The sequence below is a fragment of the Delphinapterus leucas genome, chromosome 14 (assembly GCF_059928025.1).
Source record: "Delphinapterus leucas isolate spDelLeu-1000000601 "Yukka" chromosome 14, BTC_Dleu_Yukka2, whole genome shotgun sequence".
NCBI classification, from domain to species: Eukaryota; Metazoa; Chordata; class Mammalia; order Artiodactyla; family Monodontidae; genus Delphinapterus; species Delphinapterus leucas.
This window is the reverse complement of record NC_143142.1, coordinates 62841688-62863040: the sequence shown is the minus strand read 5'-3', so window position 1 is coordinate 62863040 and position 21353 is coordinate 62841688. Positions and strand designations below refer to the sequence as shown.

General features: G+C 49.7%; 1 protein-coding gene across 1 annotated transcript in view; it reads left to right on the top strand.

Annotated features, from left to right (window-relative positions):
* ST8SIA5 (ST8 alpha-N-acetyl-neuraminide alpha-2,8-sialyltransferase 5) overlaps positions 1-21353 on the top strand; it is a 61475-nt gene that overhangs the window by 14419 nt on the left and 25703 nt on the right. Inside the window, 1 exon segment of the mRNA XM_089895137.1 lies at positions 13201-13308. Coding sequence (XP_089751263.1) covers positions 13201-13308 — 108 coding nt within the window.

The window sequence follows — 21353 nt, the reverse complement described above, 5'->3', positions numbered from 1 at the left end:
ATGCTTTTGTCACAGGTTGGGCTTTGCCAGATCTTTTGAGGGTGCCCACAGGTCCTGCCGAGGCCCTGGACTGTGGAGGGATGGAAATGGGGCAGGTAAGCCAGGAGGTGTGTGTGTGATGCCATGCATAGAGGGTGGGGCTATTGGGAGAAACAAATACCCAAATCCACAGACGCTCAGCTTCCTTACAGTCAGCCCTCTGTATCTGCGGATTCCACATTCATGGCTTCAACCAACCGTGGACTTGGACACTGCCAGTGCGAAGGGCTGACTGTATCACAGTCTGGGGGCTTAAACAACAGAATGTTATTATCATACAGTTCTGGAAGCTGAAGTTTAAGATCAAGGTGTCTGCAGGCCATGCTTCTCCCCTAGTTTCTGGTGGTTTGCTGGTAATTTTGGGCATTTTTTGGCTGGAGATCTCTGCCTTCATCTTAACACAGGTTTTCTCCCTGTGCACATGTCTGTGTCCAAATTTCCCTTTCTTTATAAGAGCACCGGTCATATTGGATTAGGGGTCCACCGTACTCCAGTGTGACCTCATCTTAATTTAACTAATTACATCTGCAACAGCCCTATTTCCAAATAAGTTCACCCTGGGATTAGGACTTCAACGTATGGTATTTTTTGGTGGGGGCAGGGAGACACAATTCAACCCATAACAGCCAAAGGAACTAAGAGGAGGCAAGGCTGGGGCAGGAATGAAATGATTGGAGAAGTTTAGCTGGACTGGGTTCCACAGGTCTGGCCAACAGTGTGAGGTGCTAACCTCGGAGGCACCTGCACACGGAGAATCTGGGGGCTGCCATAGGATGGAGAAAATAGAATTAGTGGGCGCTCTCGACAGAGAGAGTAGTTGGAATGAATGCTTGGATGAGTGTTTGATTGAACCCTCCCCCATGTCCCCATCACTCCACTGCCATCCAAGGAGGGAGGGGGCCCCCACTCCACTCTCTGTGGTGTGCTATTTGCGGCCTGAGTCCCGGAAGAAGCTGGAGGGCTGGTGTGCGCACCCCCATGGTACCCCATGCTCCTCCTGAAAGCGGCCCCCCTCCTTGAAATAAATGTTGAGCAAAGATTTGACAAAGAGTAGCTGGAAGGGCTGTAACATTTTTGGATGGCTTCGGGTCCCCACTCTTTGGGTCTGGCCCTGACAGTAGAGGTCTGGAACGCCAGGCAGTGGAGCAGGACTGTTTGGGGGTTGGCCAGGGGGGAGCCCAGCTTCTCTGTGACGCAGAGGCTGGGGTGGGGCGAGGTTGCCCCAGAGTTGTGCCTGGAGCTCATCTGGTTTCTCTCTCTGGACCCCTCCTATGGCTGGTGCCCCCGTGTGCACCCTCCCCTCCCTTCACGTTGGCACTGGCTGTACTTGGACTCCCTGCGGGCCACTCCTTAGCCAGAGGCTTCCGCAGAACCATGGGTGGCCTTGGCATCCAGGACGCTCACCGACGCCAAGGGCCTTTCAAGGAGGTCAGCCCTTTGCCACTTGCCCGCGGACCCCCACCCATGCCAGTGCCCACCACTTGCACCCAGCCTTCTTTCCCTTCTGGGGGTGGAGAGCATGGGGGTGTCAGCCTGGGGAGCGACCCCCATTCCTGTCCTCAGGATGCTTCACCTGCAGCATCTTTTCTGTTGCCCCCAATGAAAGGCTCCACAGGCAAACCCTGGGGAATGAACGCACTTCCCTTTCCCCCTGAGGTTCTTCTTGGGGGTAATGTTACCGTCTGGGAAATAAGGTGAGTCACTAGTGAGTCAGGATGGAGACCGGGTGAGGGAGTACGTGGAACCTGGTAATTATGCCCATTAATCGCCCTGCAAAGGCTTCCCAGCTGGCAGGCAATTCTTCTCTGAGCTGGGTGGGGAGGGCCTGCACCTTCTCCGAGAGGGCCTTCCTGAGCACCCACCCCAGCTCCTCTGTGGACCTGGGGACAGCGGAGGACTGTGGGAGGGGAGGAGGGCAGTCTGCAAGCCCCGGAGGGGTTTGTCCAGAAGATGTCCAGAAGATGACATTGGTCACCTCCCCCCTAGAAGGCTTTGAGGGGCCGCAGAAAGGTGGCACTGCTTCACCTGCCACCTGCCCTGGACCCCTTGCCAGCCCCAGAACGAGCCACTGGACTCACGCCTCAGGCCACTGCAGGTGCCAGTCCTCTTCTGGACCATTCTCTTCCCGATCCACCCGTTTCCTCATCACCTACTTCTTATCCTGCTCAGATGTCACCTTCTCAGGGAGAAGACCACCCTGTGTGGGATATCTCCTCACCCCAAACTCCTTACTCCCCTTGCCGCCCTTTATTTTTCCTCAGCGCTTTTTACCGTTTGACACATTATGTGTTGTGTCTCCTATTAGCTTATCTGTCTCCCTCTGGTCAAAATTAAGTGTCACTGGGGCAGGGCCTTTGCTAGTTTGTTCACTGTTGAACCCCAGCCTGGCATGGCTGTTCAACAAATATAGAATAATAAAATAATATATGTATATATATATACATACACACACACGTCAGCTGTGAGGTGCAACATAAGTGCTTTGCTGATTAGCTATAGAAGAGTGGTTATACATTTTATTTGACAAGCTTGGTGTGAAAGAAATGGCTCATTTCCTCTTTTTTTTTTTTTTTTTTTTTGTGGTACCCGGGCCTCTCACTGTTGTGGCCTCTCCTGTTGCGGAGCACAGGCTCCAGACGCGCAGGCTCAGCGGCCATGGCTCACGGGCCCAGCCGCTCCGCGGCATGTGGGATCTTCCCGGACCGGGGCACGAACCCGTGTCCGCTGCATCGGCAGGCGGCCTCTCAACCACTGCGCCACCAGGGGAGCCCTCCTCATTTTCTTTTAATTGAAAAAAAAAAAAGACTAAACTGTATCCACCAGCTGGTGGGAAACTTAGTCTATCATTATTGAGGTGCCTTCCCTCCACCGCCCCACAGGGTAGTGTGAAGGTCCTGGAGGCTTGTGTGGAACAAAACAGCCGGGGAGCTCCCCGGGCCATCCCTGCCTCAGGCAGTCCACTTCTGCTCCCTGGAGGCTTCTGGAACCCTGGGTCGAGCCTCCCAAAGTGCCCCAAGCAGCAGTCCTTTTGAGGCCCTGCTGTCCATTTAGAAGGGGACAATGGGGAGGAACTCCAGACCACCATCATGGGCTTTCTGGACTTGAGGAACTTCCTGCTCAGCCATGGTCCCACCCACCCATCCCCAGACCTGAAGGGCCTCCCACTGCCTTCCAGGTTGGCCTTGCACAGTTTCTTCGGTGAGCTGGGAAGCGTTCAGCCTCCACAACCCACATGGTCCTAAAGTAAGAAGTTGAAAAAGCCAAGCTACCTTCTTGGACTGGAGGAGGGAAAATACAAATGAATAGTTCAATAGGTTAGCCTCCCAGGAAAGTTAAGCACTGCTGTTTTGTGAGTGATTTTCTTCTTCTATTATTCTTTGCGAATAGAGCCGACTCGAGGTTATCTTGTCATAACAGCAGCTCAGTAATTTGCATTCCTAATATATGCTTTGTCCAGTGGGAGGGAAAGGGCGGTTGCAGGCAGGGCTCAGGAGCTGCACACCCCTGGGCTTCCTCTGTGGGTGCCTTCTGTGACGATGAGGCCGTCCGTTGTGCAGGAGGCAAAGGCTGAGGGTCGCTGACCCAGCCCCGAGATGGAAGACCCCAAGGTGTGCTGACTCCTGGCATAGGATCCCGCACTTTGGTGGCTGAACTGGGAGGCCAGTCTCCTCAATTCCAGGCCTAGCTTTGCCTCCAGCTGGCTGAGAGGTAACTCCCACTCTCGGCCTCAGTTTCCTCAGCTGGGAAGGATGATACACGCTCTGTCTCCCTCCTAGGACTAGCGGCAGCATCGAGTAAAAGGATATAAGTCAGGGGCCGTCACTGGGGGTCCCCAGGCTGCGTGCAGCCCTCAGCAGGGGGTATTTGGTCTGCACAGCATTTAAATTGGGAAATTAAAAATAAAAGTCTGGGTTTCCAGCATCTCTTGGAAGAATGAACAAAATGGCAACACAGGGCCTATCTTCTCATATGGCAGCAGCGGGCTGGGGCTCAGGACACCTACCCAGGCAGGGGTAGCATAAGAATCCCAGTTCCTGCTGCCTCTGCTTCACTCATTCACTTCATTCACTGTCTGCCTCCCGGGAGACTTGACCACTCAGTGGTGGAAGTGAAGCCCAAGTATTGACGTACAGTTGGATTTTTATGGGATGTTTTATCCAAGGTGTGTTACAGGTGAAATGGCCCAAGGAGAGTGAAGATGATGATTGGTTAAGGGAGAGTAAGGGCATTATGGGACCATCCCCCGCTTTAGGGATCAATGTCAGGGAATGAGAGTGGCCCTTCTGACCAGCACCGGGTCCCTCAGGGGGGCAAGGGCACCATGTTCTTGGTGGCCCACCTGCTTGAGACTAAGTTGACTCAAGGAAAAGAGGTGGATTTGGTTCCGTTCTTGGTCAAGACCTGAGTCAAGAAGGGCTTTTAGCTCAACTGCTGCAGCCACTTCCGGCTGCTGAGCCCTAGGTCCCGATCCTCACAGGGGCCTGGGCTCTCCTGATGACGCGGGGAGAGGACGGGGGCCACAGTCTGGGTGACCCACACAGCAGGTCACTGGCCCCTGAGGGGCTTGGGTGGCAGCAGTTACTCAGGAGAAAGGCGTAAAACTCTCTGGAGCAGCTCCTCCTCTCAAATCTCAGCATGAAAAAACTTCCCCTGCTTGGTTTTCCCCATTTTTCCTTTCTGTGTGAATACCAGCTGTCCTCATCACCATCCCTCCTGTTTGTGCGACGTGAAAGAGTTACCGGAAGGCTTGTGCATCTGCTTTTTCTTACTTGAGAAAGTCCAAGCATCATTTACTAAGCACCTACTAAGTGCCTCCAAAGGTCTATAAAGTTGTCTGCGATGATTGTTATTTATTATTATTATCATTATTGTTGTATTGCTCTGAGTTTGCATTGTTTCTACTTTTTTACTGTGATTATAAAAATAATACATGTTTGTTTTAGAGCTTATGGAAAGGACAGAAAAGTATAAATAAGTGGGGAAAAAAATCCCTCATCATACCACATTCAGAGACATATTAGCTTTAGGGAATGTTTTCTCCTAGGCTCTCCTCTGAGCATTTTTTTTTAAAGAAATGAACTTACACATATATTCTATTTATTTATTTATTTTTTACTTAAAGTTAATGATTTCCCTGCGCCGTTTAAAATGACTTCATAGATATGATGTTTTGGGGGCCACATGGCCACCTGTCATTTAGCACCACAGTTCCTTAGCCTTTCCCCAATGTTGGGTATTTAGGATGTTTCCTGATTAATAAAAGATTCCAGGCAACTGTGTGTCTGGTTCGAAGCCCTCTGATCTGTCGACAAAAATTCAATTAACTATCAAGTTAAGAAGAAAAAAAGGGAATTTTATTTGAGCCAAACTGAAGATTATAACCAGGGAAGCAGATTCTAAGAAAGCTCTGGGAACTGTTCCACCTGTTAGAAGTCGAAGACACAGTCATGTACTTTTTTTGTGTTTTTTTTTTTGTTTTTTTTTTGCTGTGTGCGGGCCTCTCACTGTTGTGGCCTCTCCCGTTGCGGAGCACAGGCTCCAGACGCGCAGGCTCAGCGGCCATGGCTCACGGGCCCAGCCGCTCCACGGCATATGGGATCTTCCCGGACCGGGGCACGAACCCGTGTCCCCTGCATCGGCAGGTGGACTCTCAACCACTGCGCCACCAGGGAAGCCCAGTCATATACGTTTTTGAGACAAAGGTTTGTACATCAAAATGACATACTGGTATTTTACATAAAGTCCACGTAAACACATACAAAGCGAACAGCAAGTCACCATGACTGCCCACAGAAGTGGGAAAGAACACTGTTCTTTTAAGAAGTTACACTGCTAGCTTCAGCAGAAAGAAAAAAAAATTGACCTTTATGGTTGAGCAGGCGCTCCCATCTTTGAGGAGCTCTGCACATTAATGCAGCTGCGCCCTGCACATTAGGGAGGGAGAAGGCCCAAACAAACACAGAGAGAGAATTTTATGTTTAATTTTTCTTGTCCTGCCTTAAAATATAAATTTTATTTCATCAGATCAAAGTTCGATCATTTCCCGAGGATCCTGGAAGGGTTATCATTGGGACTGAAGGTATAAACATTCTTATACCCTTTGATACATATTCCCAAATTCTCTTCCTGAAAGGTGATTGACACCAATGACCAGCCCTAGGTATTAACATTACATGTATTTTGTCAACTTGATAGGTTAAAAAAAAAGAATTGCATAACTTTCATTTGCAAGTCTTTGGTTACTAGTGAGATTAAACCCACACCACAATTCTCCTTGATTTTGCATGTGTAAGATTCAAAAAGCACAAAAGAGTACGGATGTGGAAAGTAAGACCCCTTCTCACCTAGTCCTCCAACAGCTTTCTTGTCTTCTCTGGAAGAGAACACTGAGTTACATGCATTTAAGTTGTATGTTGTTAGATTTAAGCTCTTACACATTTGTTAGAATTTATATATCTGCTTCTGTGGACTGTTTATATCCTTAGGTCGAGGTTTATTTCTCCCCTTTGACAGGCGAGGAAACTGAAGCTTCAAGAGGTGAAATGCCAGGAGTCACATAGTTAGCAAAAGCGGGTGAGCTCCGGGGGTATCTCTATCCGGGAATCTTTGGAGGCAGGAATGAGGCAGCTGCAGGCACGTGTGACTGGGAGGGAGCGCCTTCTCATCCAGGAATGTCTCCCTCATCAAATTGCTGCTGCCGCCTGAAATCCCACCAAAGGCTGGCCCGCAGCTGGGCCATTCCAGTGTCTGAGAACTGCCAGTTTCTGAGGTGAGCACTGCACGTGGCACGTGGCCTAGCCCTGGCCCTGCCTCCTCTTCTCCGCTTTTCTGGTACCCTCACACCCCACCCCAGGCCATTTCAGGCCCCCTAGCCAGTTGCCCTTCAAATCCGGCCTCTTCCTGCCTGGGAGGGTGAGAGTTTAGAAACACCTCTGTGTCTACAACCCCTCTACCCACCCCAGGAGGGCTGGACCCAGTGAGCCATCTGGGGTGTGTCCCCCCACCCTATCTTGTTTCTTCCTCTTTCCTGGGACGTGAAAACCTCCTGCTCTAATTTTCCTCAAGAGGGACCCTGGAGAGGGTGGGATTCAGGATCCTGGAGTTCTAGAACCTAAAGGTACCCGAGTCAGCCCCTTTTCCCCACTCTGCTTGCTTAAGGGATCTTGGGTAAGACAATTTTACATCAGGTTTATATACACGTCTCTTCTCTCGAAAGGGCTACAAGCATGTAGGGACGACACGCAGAGAGGTAGGCAAAGGGGACCAGTGACTCGGCAGAATGTGTGGTGCCGAGCGACTTATGCTGACTGGGCCAGGGGGCTCAGGGAGGGGAAGACACTTCAGCTGGACTTTGAAGTTTGGGTGGGACTCAAGTAAGTGGGGGATGGGATGAGGGTGAGTGGGAATGCCAAGGGCAAAGGTGTGAGAGTTGAAATGCCATGGCGGGTCACGAGGCTGCAGGCAAAGGTGCAGGCAGCTGCTGGAAGGGCCCCTGAGTAGAGGGTTTGGAACTTGTCCTTTGGCGATGGGGATTCTTGGAAGGTTCTGGAACAGAGGAGGGGTGCTGCTGGCATGGTTCTCAGGGAGCCAGCTCTGAGGGAGCATAGGAGTGCGTGAAGACTGGAGATGAGGCTCGGAGGTTGGTGCCCTCCCATCCTCTACTGACCTGGGGAGTGTAGAAATGACAGTGGCTTCAGTCTCCCCCTGCAGAGCCCGAGGAGGCACGGCCTTCCTTGGAGGTGGCTTGTGAGGACAGGACGCAGATGCCATTTCATCCGGAGGCACCCGGCCAGACTTTGCGTGATCTGGGCTGCAGGCCCAGTGCCCCACTGGGTTGGGCACTCAGCGCCTGGAGTCCTGGGCTCTGGCATCAGGGGTGCGATTTCCCAAGGAAACCCAAGTGTCCACAGTGCCCAGTGCCCTGCACCCCACGGATTCAGCCTGTTTTGGCTCAATGTCCCTGGTGATTCCGACATCTGAGGCGGCATTTCCTGACACTTGGCCCCAGGGCCTGCTGTATGCAAAGGCAGGTGGTGCAGTTACCCACACACTGTGAATGGAGTGCTATGGATGCACCACACCCCCGCCCCCATAAGCCATCTCCACTGGCCTCCTCCAGTGCTGAAGTCCCAGGTTAGAAGTCTGTGACGCTCAGTCTCCCATCAAAATGGGGGAGGGTCTCAGAGAATATTTAAGCAAGCTCCTTCATTTTACTATAGTCTATGGTTTGTTTTATATAAAAATATTATCACTAAATGATTGACGGCAAAGGCAGCAGCTCTAATACTTAAAATAATAATAATATAAATTTATAAATAGTTAAAAATATTGGATAATGACAGATACTGTATGACATCACTTCTATGTGGAAGCTAAAAAATAAAACAAACTAGTGAATATAACAAAACAAAAATAGACTCACAGATATAGAGGACAAACTAGTGGTTACCAGTGGGGAGGGGATGAGAGGAGAGGCAAGATCGGGGTAGGGGATTAAGAGGTACAAACTGTTATGTTTAAAATAAGCTACAAGGGTATATTGTACAACACAGGGAATACAGCCAATATTTTATAATAATTGTAAATGGAATATAACCTTTGAAAATGGTGAATCACTATGTTGTACATCAACTATACTTCAATAAAATCTTTTTGCAGAATATTGGGTATTAGAAAAGTCGTGTGTGTGTGTGTGTGTGTGTGTGTGTGTGTGTGTGTGTGTGTAAAAAGCAGGGGACAGAAGGGGAGGAAGAAGCAAGGGCCTTGGGATCAGACATGGACTTGAATACTTTCTCTGCTCCTTCCAGGTTCTGGGCAGATTATGAATCTAATCTTATGATTAGATTATGAGCCTCAATTTCCTCATTTGTGAAACGGGGGGATAATAATACCTACCTACAAGCTGTTGGGAGGATTCAAAATAAGAAAACCCTATCACGGTGCCTGGAACATATATATATATATATATATATATATATCTGGCTGTGCTGTGTGGCTTGTGGGATCTTAGCTCCCCGACCAGGGATCGAACCCGGGGCCCCAGCCGTGAAAGCACAAAGTCCTAACCACTGGACTGCCAGGAATTCCCTGGAACATATATTTTTTAACTCACTGCCATACATCTTAGTAACACTTCATAATTTTTGGAAGATATTATCAACGGAGGTAATGCCACTCTCATGGGCACTTTTGTCTGTTTTTAAATTGCTTCTCCAATGTATAATTTTGTCTTTTGCCCTGAAACTCCCCCTGGTAGTTGACTCTGGGAAGCCTGGGCTGCTTTTGCTACCCTCCGACGGCTGCAGGAATTACTGCCATGAGAGTCAGGGGTTGACAGACATGACTGTGGGTTACACAGCAGGAGACCTAGCTAAGCTGGGCTGCCGTCAGTGACAACAGAGTAAAGCTGAGCCTCAGAGACAACAGAGTAAAGCTGAGCCTCAGTGAGCCTATCACAGATTTCATAATCAGAAAGTCTAGACCGGAGCTATTTGAATTTTAACAGTCACAGAACTTTTAAGTAAGTACAAGGTGTGAAGTGGCACCCTAAGCTTTTCAGTGCTCAGGGCCTTAAAATATCTGAATCCAGTCTTGAATAACTCAGTTTAAATAATTCTTTACATGTCGGATTTCCCCAGGTTTAAGGCAATGTTTAATGTTAGTTTCACCAGCAAGGTGCAAAGATTTCTCGAGGCTGCCACAGCCCAGGAAGTTCCCTGCACCGACTCCAAGTCCTGTTAGTGATTTCAGTTCTGCACTTTAGTTTTTAAAAATTATTTTAACACATTTTTATCATGAACAGATTGAGAAGAAGATGGAGAACAATGTGACAAACAACCATGTAGTCACAACTGTGAATTATCAATGTTAACAAATGTTAACATGCTGCCCTATGTATTTCAAATCTTTTCCTCTCTTTTAAAATAAATTAGACATAAAAAACAGAGCACCCTTTGTAGCACTTGATTGCTAATATTTTTTATCTTGTTTGCTAATATTTTCATGTGTGTTTGTGTAATCACCGGAGCTGTAGGGTAAGCATTGAGAAAACAAGAGTTTGCTCACCTTGGGGTCCTGACCCAGGCCCCGGCACAGTTGCTGGCGCAGAGTAGATGCTCAATAGATTTTTGTTGAATGAATGAATGAGTGAATAAAGCTTCTTTTTCCTTTGTTATCCTCCTTCATATCTCCACGTACCCTTTCCTCACTGGTGTTTCGTTGGCTAATAATGGACAATTCTTACACTTAGCTCAGGAATAGAATTCAAATTACTGTGTAAAATATATTGGTTTTGAAACTTACACAATCAGGTTTTTTGGAGATAAATTAGAAAATGTTGCTAAACTGAAAGAAGGAATAAACCTGAATCCTCCTTTCAAAGATAACCAGCTTTATGGTTTAAAAGCCTACAAAAATGGGATCATTAATGCATATCCCCTTTTATAACTTGCATTTTTCACTGAATTTATTATGCACACCTTTCTGTGTCATAGTTCCTGCTAAATATTGTAATAATTGATGTCTTCTTAGTAGTCTGTCACTTCTACGACCCTGGGAGGGCGGTCTTGTGAAGGGACATCCGGGTCTCACAGGGGCCAGTTTGGGCAGGAGAGTGAGAGTGCTTCTGGCTCACCCCTCGTGCACTCGGGGGACACGAGTCTCTCTGGCCGGACTCTCTCTAAGGAGCCTGTGAGTTTCCTAGCTGAGTGCTGGGCTGGGAATTGCTTGAATATGCTTGTGAACCAGCTAATTTTCAAAATCGCAGGTGGAAATACTACTGTTTTCTTGGCCTATAGACAGTCTGGTACAAGCTTTTAGGAATAAAAGTGTTTACAGTCAGAAAGCCAGAAAGTGCTGGGTTTAAACCTTAGGTTGGCCACTTGTTAGCCTTGTGGCCTTGGGCAAGTTACTAAACCTCTCTGAGCTGCACATGTCATCACCTATAAGTGCAGAAAATGGGACTTGCCACATTAGCCTGTTGTTGGAATAGAGATAATGTATGTGATGGGCCTGGTTCACTGTAGGTGCTCAGTAAATGTTTCCTTTCCTGATAAACCAAACCCAAATTCTCTCTAAGAAATATCTTGCAATATTACCTCAAAATATCTCTTTGAAAGGAAACATAACAGATACATAAATAAAGGTATTTATATTATAGATGTTTATAATGTATTTATAAATGCATATAAGATAGATTTATATAGTATACGTATATAATATTTATATTATGAATAGATAAATATATAAAGAACTTGAGCCAGAACCAAGTGGAACGCTGCTGTTCCCTGAACACTAAGAACTGGATGGGCATTTTGCTGTGGCTTCGGGCTCTGTCCTGTGAGTTGTGCCTATTCCCCTCCCAGGCCAGCTCCGCTCTGCCGAGGAGGCTGGAGAGTGTGAGAAGAGAATTGGAGTCACTTGGCAAAATCATCGATTGAGCACCTCATGTGTGTAGCCTTCTGCTCACGGGGCCCCAAGGGCGTCCTCCGCCCAGCGTCTGGCTGGAAATGGGGCAGACTCGCAGGTGGGAGGTGACCTGGCCTTGCCATTGAGGACAGAGCTCAGCCCTATAAAACTTTCGGTCAAGAACTTTGGAGACATCGAGATAGTTCTCCCGACTTGAAAGATGGGAATAGAGGCCTAGAGAGATGTAGAGACTTCACTGAGGTCACTCAGCTCATTAGTGGCTGATCCGGGTGGACCAGAGCCCAGCTTCAACCACTGTCGCTGCCCCATTTCCCTTAGTGTAGAGACTTTATTAGAGGGCTTTATTTTTAGGGGTTTAACTGTTTTATTTTTGCTTGCTTTATTCTCTACTTAAAAGTTAAAGTTTACCCCACGTACCAGGGTCTTTAATGGGACTTTAAAATTCACATTTAAGGGCAAGCCAGTCTCTAGAAGGTGCACTGAAGCTCCGTGTTGTGGGCAGTGGTTCTTAACGGGGTTGATTGTCTCAACAGGGGACACTTGGCGACGTCTGGAGACAGTTTTGGTCATCACAGAAGGAGGGTGGAGGATGAGGACCTGCTGGCCTCAGAGAGTAGAGAACAGGGGTCCTGCTCACCAGAGGATCACAGGACAGTCCCACAGCAAGGACTGCGCAGCCTCAAATGCCAGCAGTGCCAGATTGATGGGGCGGCGGCAGCCCTTTCCTCTGTAGCCTTCTCTTTTGACTTGGTCAGGTTCCCTCCGGGAAACCCATCCATGCCCAGACCTTTGGGGGTAGGGTGGCTGGGACCGGGCGTGCTCAGTAAGCTGACTTCCAGGTCAGCCCAGCTGTTTTTAGCCTAGTATCTCGGTATATGAAGAGTGCCGTCTGCAGGGTGGGCAGGCAGAAGGCCCAGACTGCTTGGGCTTAAGGCAGAGGACTTGGGTGTGTGGAGGTGGGGAGTGTTTAACGCTCTTTATAAACCTGAAGCAACTCTTCTGCGGGGGGCTCATGGCCCCGGTGGTGCCATGAATTCCCGAGCCTTCCCACATCCTGCACATCCTGCACATCCTGCACGGAGAATAGATTTACTTCTTACAGGCGGTCAGGGCTCCACTGTCTCTGGCCTAAGGCAATTACTCGTCTGCTTTGCATCTTCCAAAATCTTGTCGCTGGCCCCTGCTACTCCTCTCCGTCCATGCTCACGCCCTTGTTTAATGCCTTTGCTGTCCTTTCAGTCAGGTTGGGGGAGGGAGTGAAGAGAACCATGTGTGTTGAGTCCATCATCTTAAACCAGGAGGTGTGTCCTTATGAGTTGGAAAACTAGATTTCATTAAAAGCTTTGCCGTGTGTGGGGCCTCTGGGGAAGGCAAAGAGCTGGCGAGCTGGAGCTCTTCTGGTGTGAGTCTCTGGAGGCGGAATTGAAGGGCGCACCAGATGGGGTAGGGGAGCTCTGCGACCTTGATCTCGCTAAGCCTCAGGTTCCCTGCGTGTATAATGTGTAGCCCTGCCCTGCCCGTAAAGGTGAAGTAAGGGCGCGGATGTAGACGAGCAGAGAGCACCGTAAAGGGCTATGATTTATTATCGTCATCCTCCTGGGCGGACACCCCTCTCATCTCCACTAGGCGTGATCAAGGCGAGGTGTCACGTGGCACACGCCAGAATGTGACTGTCTGGTGATGGGCTTACCCAGCACGTGAGCATGAGTACCGACTGCCTCGTTCTCTTGCCAGAGGTCTCCAGTTTGGTTGGCAGAGTGGTGACCAGCTGGCCAACTGGACGGGGCTCTTTAATGTCATGGACGACCCAGCAGTGCAGAGTGGCAGTGGCTCCAGCTCCAGGTACAGACCCCGGCGAACGACCAGGGAAGCTCATCCCAGGGTGACCCTGCATCCCCTACCCCATGGCCTACCCCCCAGGGCTGCCCTCAGGGAAGAAGCAGTCTCAGCACAGTGGCCCAGAGCTCACTTTGGGATCCTGCCTTGTCTGCTTTGACAGGAGGGGTGAGGGCTAGAATCCAGCCAGAACAAAGCAGGGACTCCTGGGCCCCTCTCTTTTGGGGTGGGGGCTGGGATGGGGGCTGGAGAGGGAGTCTGGGTCTCCAGCCTCCATTTGAGATGGGGGCAACATTCCACCCCTGCTGCAAGGCTTCCAGATACCAGGCCACGGGTGTGTGTAGGTTTGTGGGGGGTGAAATCAGGGTGGGTGAGTGTCGTGGGCTCCCTGTTCCTCTGCAATCCCACTGGACAGGCCATCCCTACTCTGCCCATCTGTGAGGCTGACCTTGGCTGGGGACGAATGTTTTCATCAAGATACGATGCTGAGGGCTTCCCTGGTGGCATAGTGGTTGAGAATCCGCCTGCCAATGCAGGGGACACGGGTTGGAGCCCTGGTCCGGGAAGACCCCACATGCTGTGGAGCAACTAAGCCCGTGCGCCCCAACTACTGAGCCTGTGCTCTAGAGCCCGTGAACCACAACTACTGAGCCTGCGTGCCGCAACTACTGAAACCCACGTGCCTAGAGCCCGTGCTCCGCAACAAGAGAAGCCACTGCAATGAGAAGCCTGCGCACTGCAACGAAGAGTAGCCCCCGCTCGCCGCAACTAGAGAAAGCCCGCATGCAACAATGAAGACCCAACACAGCCAAAAATAAATAAATAAAATAAATAAATTTATTTAAAAAAAAATACGATGCTGAGAATTGACATTCTACCACCATGTGGTTATTTCTTCTTGATCGGCTGTAGTGTTTGGAGTTAAATAAGTCATTAAGGGCACTCTGTATATTCCGGAGTAGGAATTCAGAAACTATTTGTAGAATGAATGAAAATGGAATATTCTCAGGCAGGGCACACTCATTGTGGGGGGCAGGGGGGAGCATTGCGGGGAATTTTTCTGATAAGATGGGATGCTCTCTCTGCTTGGAGCTGGGTGTGGCTGGAACTTCCCAGCTAAGGGTTTCCTGGGGCTAAGTTGTTTGTTTCCTTAATTTTTGCATTTATAAGTATGGGCTAACTTTCAGATCAGTTTACCTGGGAAAGAGGCCTGAGTTTTCACTACTGTTAATTTTGACACCAAAACATCAAATCGATCCTGCAGAGGAGAAGTAGTATGTTTTTCAGGGACCTCAATACATCTGATTTTGTTCAATGCTTTGAAAAAGAAAAGATGTGGCTCCAGTGTCAGAAGCTGTTTGGGAAGGTGTCCACAGACAGGCCTTGGGCTGTGGTGGGTGGCCTCAGGCCGTGGCCTGGGATCAAGGGCTTATTCTGACCTTTTAGGAGCCCAGTTCTTTCCACATATGTGTGGTGGGAGCCCTGGCCAGCCGCTTGGCCCCTGGGATGTCACCCAGTGAGAGTGACAAGTCCAGAGTTGTCTGTTCCATATGTTGAGCCTCCAGTGTTGGTCCTTCTGCTGTGTGACCCGCCCACACAGATGGGGGGTGGTCTAGATAAGTCTTCAGGTGTCTCCCTGGGAAGGGCTCCTTGAAGGGCTCACTGAGAGGTTTTGGCTAGAAGGTGCTAACAAATTGAGCAAGACAGAGCAGGCCCCTGGAGGCCATTCTGGGCAGATGTCCTGGGCAGGGGCTGCATGAATTCTAACTTTTCCTCCTGCCAGCGGCTTTGTTCTCTCTGCCCTTTTCCTGCAATCTTATCTCTAATTTCTCTACCTATCTCACCCCACCTAGTCTCTCCTCTCCCTTTCTTCCTGTCACCCATTCTTTGTCCACTTTTCTTTCTCAGCCCCTGTGTTCTGCCTCTCTCCTCCTCCCTCTCATCTCCCTTCCCCTTTATCCTCTCTTCCTCTCTCAGCAACTCAGGCCAGCCTTCCCTTCCCTGTCTCCTGGGGTCCCTCAGGGCCAGAGACACCTCTGGCATCTGTCAGGTGCCCTTTATTCAACATTGTTACCAATTGAGTTGATTTCCTTCCAGAGAGCTGCCATTTGACCAAGAGCTCCCTTAGCCACTGAATAAATGTGATGGCCACACATTCCAAGTTCTTCTGGGACACTTCCAACTCATATCCCAATTTCCAGTTGACCCCCAAACTCCCCACATATGTGAGAAAACATGGTATGTATTTCACACGTGTAGAAAATAATGGTTAATGTAAGTAGAACTGACCTGTATGTTGGTGATTCTTTTCTCTGGCGTGGGAGCAGCTTCTGCCTTCTTTAAAATGGGCAGGACAGCTCCTGGCAGCAGACGTGCAGGGCTTGGGGGAGGACCTAATGACACCGTGAAAAGGGCTCTGCAGAGTGAAAGTGCATCATCCCAACGGACAGCTCTCCGTGCCTGCAATACGGGATGAGCTTTGTGGTATTGTGGTATTGTTCACCTACTGAATAATTCAGCGTATGCCATATTTTGCTATACGTAACTGTGTGGTATGTTGAAGCGACCTGATGTCATTTTTTATTAACACTGTTGGAAGGGAAGTCAGGAGGTACCATTTATAACAGAGGATAAAGAGGGGCAAAAAAAGCAATGACTCATAAATTGAATACTCAACCAGGAGCCACAAGAAGGAGCAGGTCCAAATGATGTGTCTGGAGCACTCCGAACAGGACCGCAAAGGAAATCCAGGCCAGATGGTGCTCATAAAGGCTGTGGCCAGGTCTTCACTTTGGACATGAGCTGGGGAAGTCCAGACCCAACTGGAAAGTGTATGAGTTACAAAATATACATTGACATATGGCTTTATTGATTTCAAGTCTAGATCTAAAAGCATCCAATAAGCATCCCTAGGAGAACTGCTTTAGTGAACAGATAGGAATAATTGTTAATCAGCCAATGCTTCTATTTAAGTGGGTGCTTTGAACAAGCAGGAAGGTCTTTGAAGACAGCTCTCATCATGTTCAAATTATGTGTTTATGTTTCTGTCTCCCAACCTAGACAGTGATTGTGCTTCTCCATCTTTGAATTTTTAGCACCCAGCATGGCACAGGCTCAACAAATGTTAATTGAATAAAAGAATGCATTAAGCAAGAACATAGTAAAGACTTTAGTTAAGAACGCAAACTTCAATGTCAGTGTCCTGGAATTCTCCCTTAGAGATTTATTCCTTTGGATTAAACCTTGTCTTCTGGCACTGTCTTTGAAAATTAATCCCTGGGGAAGGGAAACACTTTGGAATCAAAAACTCATTCACAGTTCGGAATGACCAGAGAGTTTTTTCTCTTGAGAAGAGCAGGTAGTAAGGAAGTCTGAGAGTTCTGGGTGGCAGGGTGGGGAAGGGGAGACTGATAGTGGAGGAGGGGTACGTAGGAAAATAGAAGGCAATGAAGGCAGATGACGTACTTTTGCAATAACTGACTGAGAACTACACCCCCCCAAACCACCCCCACCACGGCGCATGGTGATTCTGGAAAGGGTAGATAGGGGAGGGGAAGGGGAGGGAGGGCACTTGTCCTGTCAGCCCACTGCTTTGACCTCTCCAGCCTGGCCAGCTGCCTGCAAGACCAGTGACCACCTGGAGGGCAAGGGGAGGCACAGCAGCCGTCTGTCCTGCAAAGTGCATAGGCAGCGTTGCCTCCGCTGCCTCAGGACATCCCAAGGAAAGGTTCCCCCAGTCACAAGGGCTGAGGGCAGCTGAGGCAGGAGTCCCCAAGGGGCTGACTCACAGCCTGGCTTGTAGCCACAGCTCAAAAGGCTTCACTCAACTTCTGCCAAATGGATCCTGTTTCATATCCCAGCCCTTGTCCTCCTGCCAGGATCCACCTCCCACTAGGCCTCCTCCTTGAAGCCTTCCCTGATAGCCCCTTTCACCCTATGTTCACTCTAAGATGTGTCTGCACAGAGGGCTATTTCTATCATTACGCAGGCAGAGAACTCTCCAGCAAGTGCACACGAACCCCTCTGTGTTTGCTCGGGCATTCCCCAGACCTCGAGGAGCCTCCTACCCTGGGGAACTGGGCTGGACTGCCTGTGCATGCAACTTCAGGGCCCTCCGGACACGATAGCTTCAGACACAGCCCACAGGCGGCCTGGCTGGCTGGCCTCCTCAGCCCCTCCTCCCAGGGTGCACACAGCCTTGGCCCCCTGGTCCGAGATGGTTGGCAGGAGATGGCTTGCAAAGACAGCTCAAGGAACACTTCTCTCTGAGGTCTAGGGCAGAGCTGACCCAGACTGTCGCCCGCCCAAGCTGTCTGTTCCCGGGACAGCGTTTTCCCTGTGCTGCTGGGCTTCTGACTGGGGTGCTGGGGACTTTCTACAGAGGAAGGTGGCACCAGCCACAGGAGTAAAGGGCAGGCCCCAAACTGGTGACACAAAAGCCTCTTCGCTCTGTAGAACAGCAGGCCGAGTAAGTGTCAAGGCTAGAGCTTTTCTCTCTGGGTCAAGGTCTGTGTTGTGCCTAGCATCTACTGTGCAGTATGGGGTGTGGAATCGTCATATTTCAGAGCTGGAAGGAACTAGACTGAATTCAATTTAGCACTTTGTTATGCTATATTGAATTGCTCCCTAATTGTTTCAAGACAGTGTATAATTAAGGAATAAATTGTGCGATACAAGTGCTCCAGGAGCCTAGTGTAGAAGTCAGAGGCGCTTCCATGGAGGGGCTAGACTTGGCTTGGATGTGGATGGGTGATGCCTGTGGTCGAGTGCTACCGGGGGCTGGCTGTGTGCCAGGCATGGTGCTGGGCGCCTGACACGTATTACTGCAGTTAATCCTCACACTCAGAGCTTTGAGGTGGGTACTGTTATTGCCCCCATTTTACAGAGGAGGAACTGAGTCCCCATTTCCAGGTGTGGTGGGTGGTGCAGCTGGAGCACACCCCATGCAGTGTGACTCTGAGTCCTAGCACTAGTGGGCCATGCACGACGGAGGGATTCTTCTTTCTGGGCTGTGGACAGACATCCAAGGTTGGGTTGGGTTGGGTCCCCTCGTTTCTCCTTGCCAAGTCCTCTCAGACCGCCTATTCCTGCCCTCAGCTCCTGGCTGTTAGACTGGACTAAAATGGCCATATTGATCTAAGTAGGTGATTACATGCATATCTTCTTCGACTATTGTCATTAGCACTAGAGGCAAGACAATCTTTAGGGTCTTTCATCCCTTCCTCTCCTCCTTCCCACTTTTTTTTTTTTGCGGTACGCGGGCCTCTCACTGTTGTGGCCTCTCCCGTTGCGGAGCACAGGCTCCAGACGCGCAGGCTCAGCGGCCATGGCTCACGGGCCCAGCCACTCCGCGGCATGTGGGATCTTCCCGGACCGGGGTAAAACCGTGTCCCCCGCATCGGCAGGCGAACTCTCAACCACTGCGCCACCAGGGAAGCCCCAAAGGGGAGCTTCTTAGGGCTCCCTGGTCTGGCCCAGAAAATAAGGCTGCCATGTATGTACTCTTGCAGGGAATGTGCTAGATATTGGATCTGGGGCCCTGCAGAGCTGCTGGCTGGGGAGGAGGAGTGTCAGCATGAGGCTTTGCCCCTGACCCTCCCCCTAACCTGTGCCAGGAATAGCGCTCCACTGAGGTTCACGATGGAAGCAGATTAATCACAATACAATCAAGGGTTGCGCTCAGAGCGTCAGGCTATGTAGCTTTCAGTTCTGATTTCTCAAAATAGCTCTGGGGATTCCTGTGGACAAATGAAGAGACACTGGTCCAGAGAGGGCCCTGGTCCACGCAGGGGTCTGAGTCAGGTCCCTCCACCACCCAGGAGGGTCAGTGTGTCCTGGCAGCTGTGACCTGCTATTGTTAACAGCTAAGCCCTTCTTGCCTCTCCCTGCACCTATCTGAGAAGACACTCCAGTCCTTTGTGTGTCAGGCTGTAATTTTCAGACTTTGATTTCTGTGTGTTTGCCCTCACGGTTAGTATAGTATCTCAAGATGGCAGCTGTTCTGCTCTAAAATAGCACTGAGCTCACTGAAGGGCTGTCGGCCTTGGGAAGGGGAGGGGGCTGCTTACTGAGAAGCTCTCAAATGACCGTGGCTTATGGCAGTCAGGGAGACGGGCTGCACTGAGGTGACTAAGGACATGGGTTCTGGGCTCTTGAAAGTGTGAGGTTCCTTTTTTAGTGCCTCCATCCACTGGCTGAATGACCCTGGGCAAGTTACTTTACCTCTTGTAGCCTGAGTCTCTGGTGTAAACCGGGGCAGTAATGCCTGCCTTTTAGGGCTGTTGGGAGGATTAAGTGAGGCCAAGTTAAGGATCTAGTATCAGGCTACCACATACAGTTGTGCCAGGTGGGCACTGCACAAAAGTATCTAGCCAAGTGGAGTTGCAATCCAGCTCACTCTCATTTGACAAGCCATGTGCCTGGCATGTGGAGAAAAAGGTGCTTTTTCCTAATTCACACAGAGGTGCCATACCCACACTGTTCCTACCCAGTGTGGGATAAATAAACCACTCTGTGGTTCTCTGAGACTCTGCACCAGGCTTGACAGGGGCCCAGGGGTTCAGATTGCTGAGCTGGGGCAGCTTCCCTATTCCTGGGGCTGGTGGAGGTCCAAGAGGTGTGCTCTTGCATGACACAAGGACTGCCCTGGGCTCCTGTTTTCTTGAACAGCATTAGTATCTAGGGATGAAGCGGCGTATTAGATAGAAAGCTGAATGCGTGGGCTTCATCTTGTACCAGCCAGTGGCTGCTGGGTCTCAAAGTACTGTGGCCCCTAAGGAAGGTCCCACGGTCCTGAAGGAGCTCTGGAGGTGGGATCAGGTGAACAGGGGAGCCCTCTGTGGGGCAGGCTCATGTGGAGGGGCTGGGAGGAATGACAGAGCCAGACTCTGCACACTGGATCCTGGGCATGCTGAAACGAGGCCTCCTCAGCCTTCCAAGCGGGAGCCCAAGCCTGCGTGGGAGGAGGGGAACCAATATTCAGAACCGTTGCGGTCACGTCTTCATTTGTCTTCTCGCTTAGTAGGGGCCCTCGCCTGCTGATCCGGCAGCAGCGCTGCCCAGCTATGCCCCCCACACTCCTGAGGGCACAGAGACGGGGGCAGGATGGATGCAGCCTGGCACCAGCGTTGGACTTGGCTGCCAGAAGCCAAGTGGCATCTGAGATGAGCTGGGCTCCTGATCTGAGCGGCTGGGACTATTTATACCTGTGAGGTGCCCGAATGTGGTGCCAGCGTCCCCTCCCCTTTGAGGTGGGTGGAGATCGTCTTTCCAGAATTGAAAGAAGAGACAGTGACTAACTCACCTTGAGAGGCTAATGGAGTCGAGGAAGTTCGAGAAACTGTTGCTCTCAGTCTTATAGCAGCTCAAGGGAAAGCTGGAGATATTTAGAGAGAGATCCATGATTTAAAGGGGCCTTTCTTTAGTGGCTTCCAATAGTAAGAGAAAACTTATAAAAATATAGAAAAGTGTTTTTTGAATCATTCATAATCCCATTACTCAGAGAAACCTACTATTTTTTTTTAAACATCTTTATTGGAGTATAATTGCTTTACAATGGTGTGTTAGTTTCTGCTTATAACAAAGTGAATCAGCTATGCATATACATGTATCCCCATATCTCCTCCCTCTTGCGTCTCCCTCCCTCCCTCCCTATCCCACCCCTCTAGGTTGTCACAAAGCACTGAGCTGATCTCCCTGTGCTATACGGCTGCTTCCCACTAGCTATTTTACATTTGGTAGTATATATTAGTCCATGCCACTCTTTCACTTCGTCCCAGCTTACCCTTCCCCCTCCCTGTGTCCTCAAGTCTATTCTCTACATCTGTGTCTTTATTCCTGTCCTGCCCCTAGGTTCTTCAGAACCATTTTTTTTTTTTTAGATTCCATATATATGTGTTAGCATACGGTATTTGTTTTTCTCCTTCTGACTTACTTCACTCTGTATGATAGTCTCTAGGTCCATCCACCTCACTACAAATAACTCAATTTCGTTTCTTTTATGGCTGAGTAATATTCCATTGTATATATGTGCCACATCTTCTTTATCCATT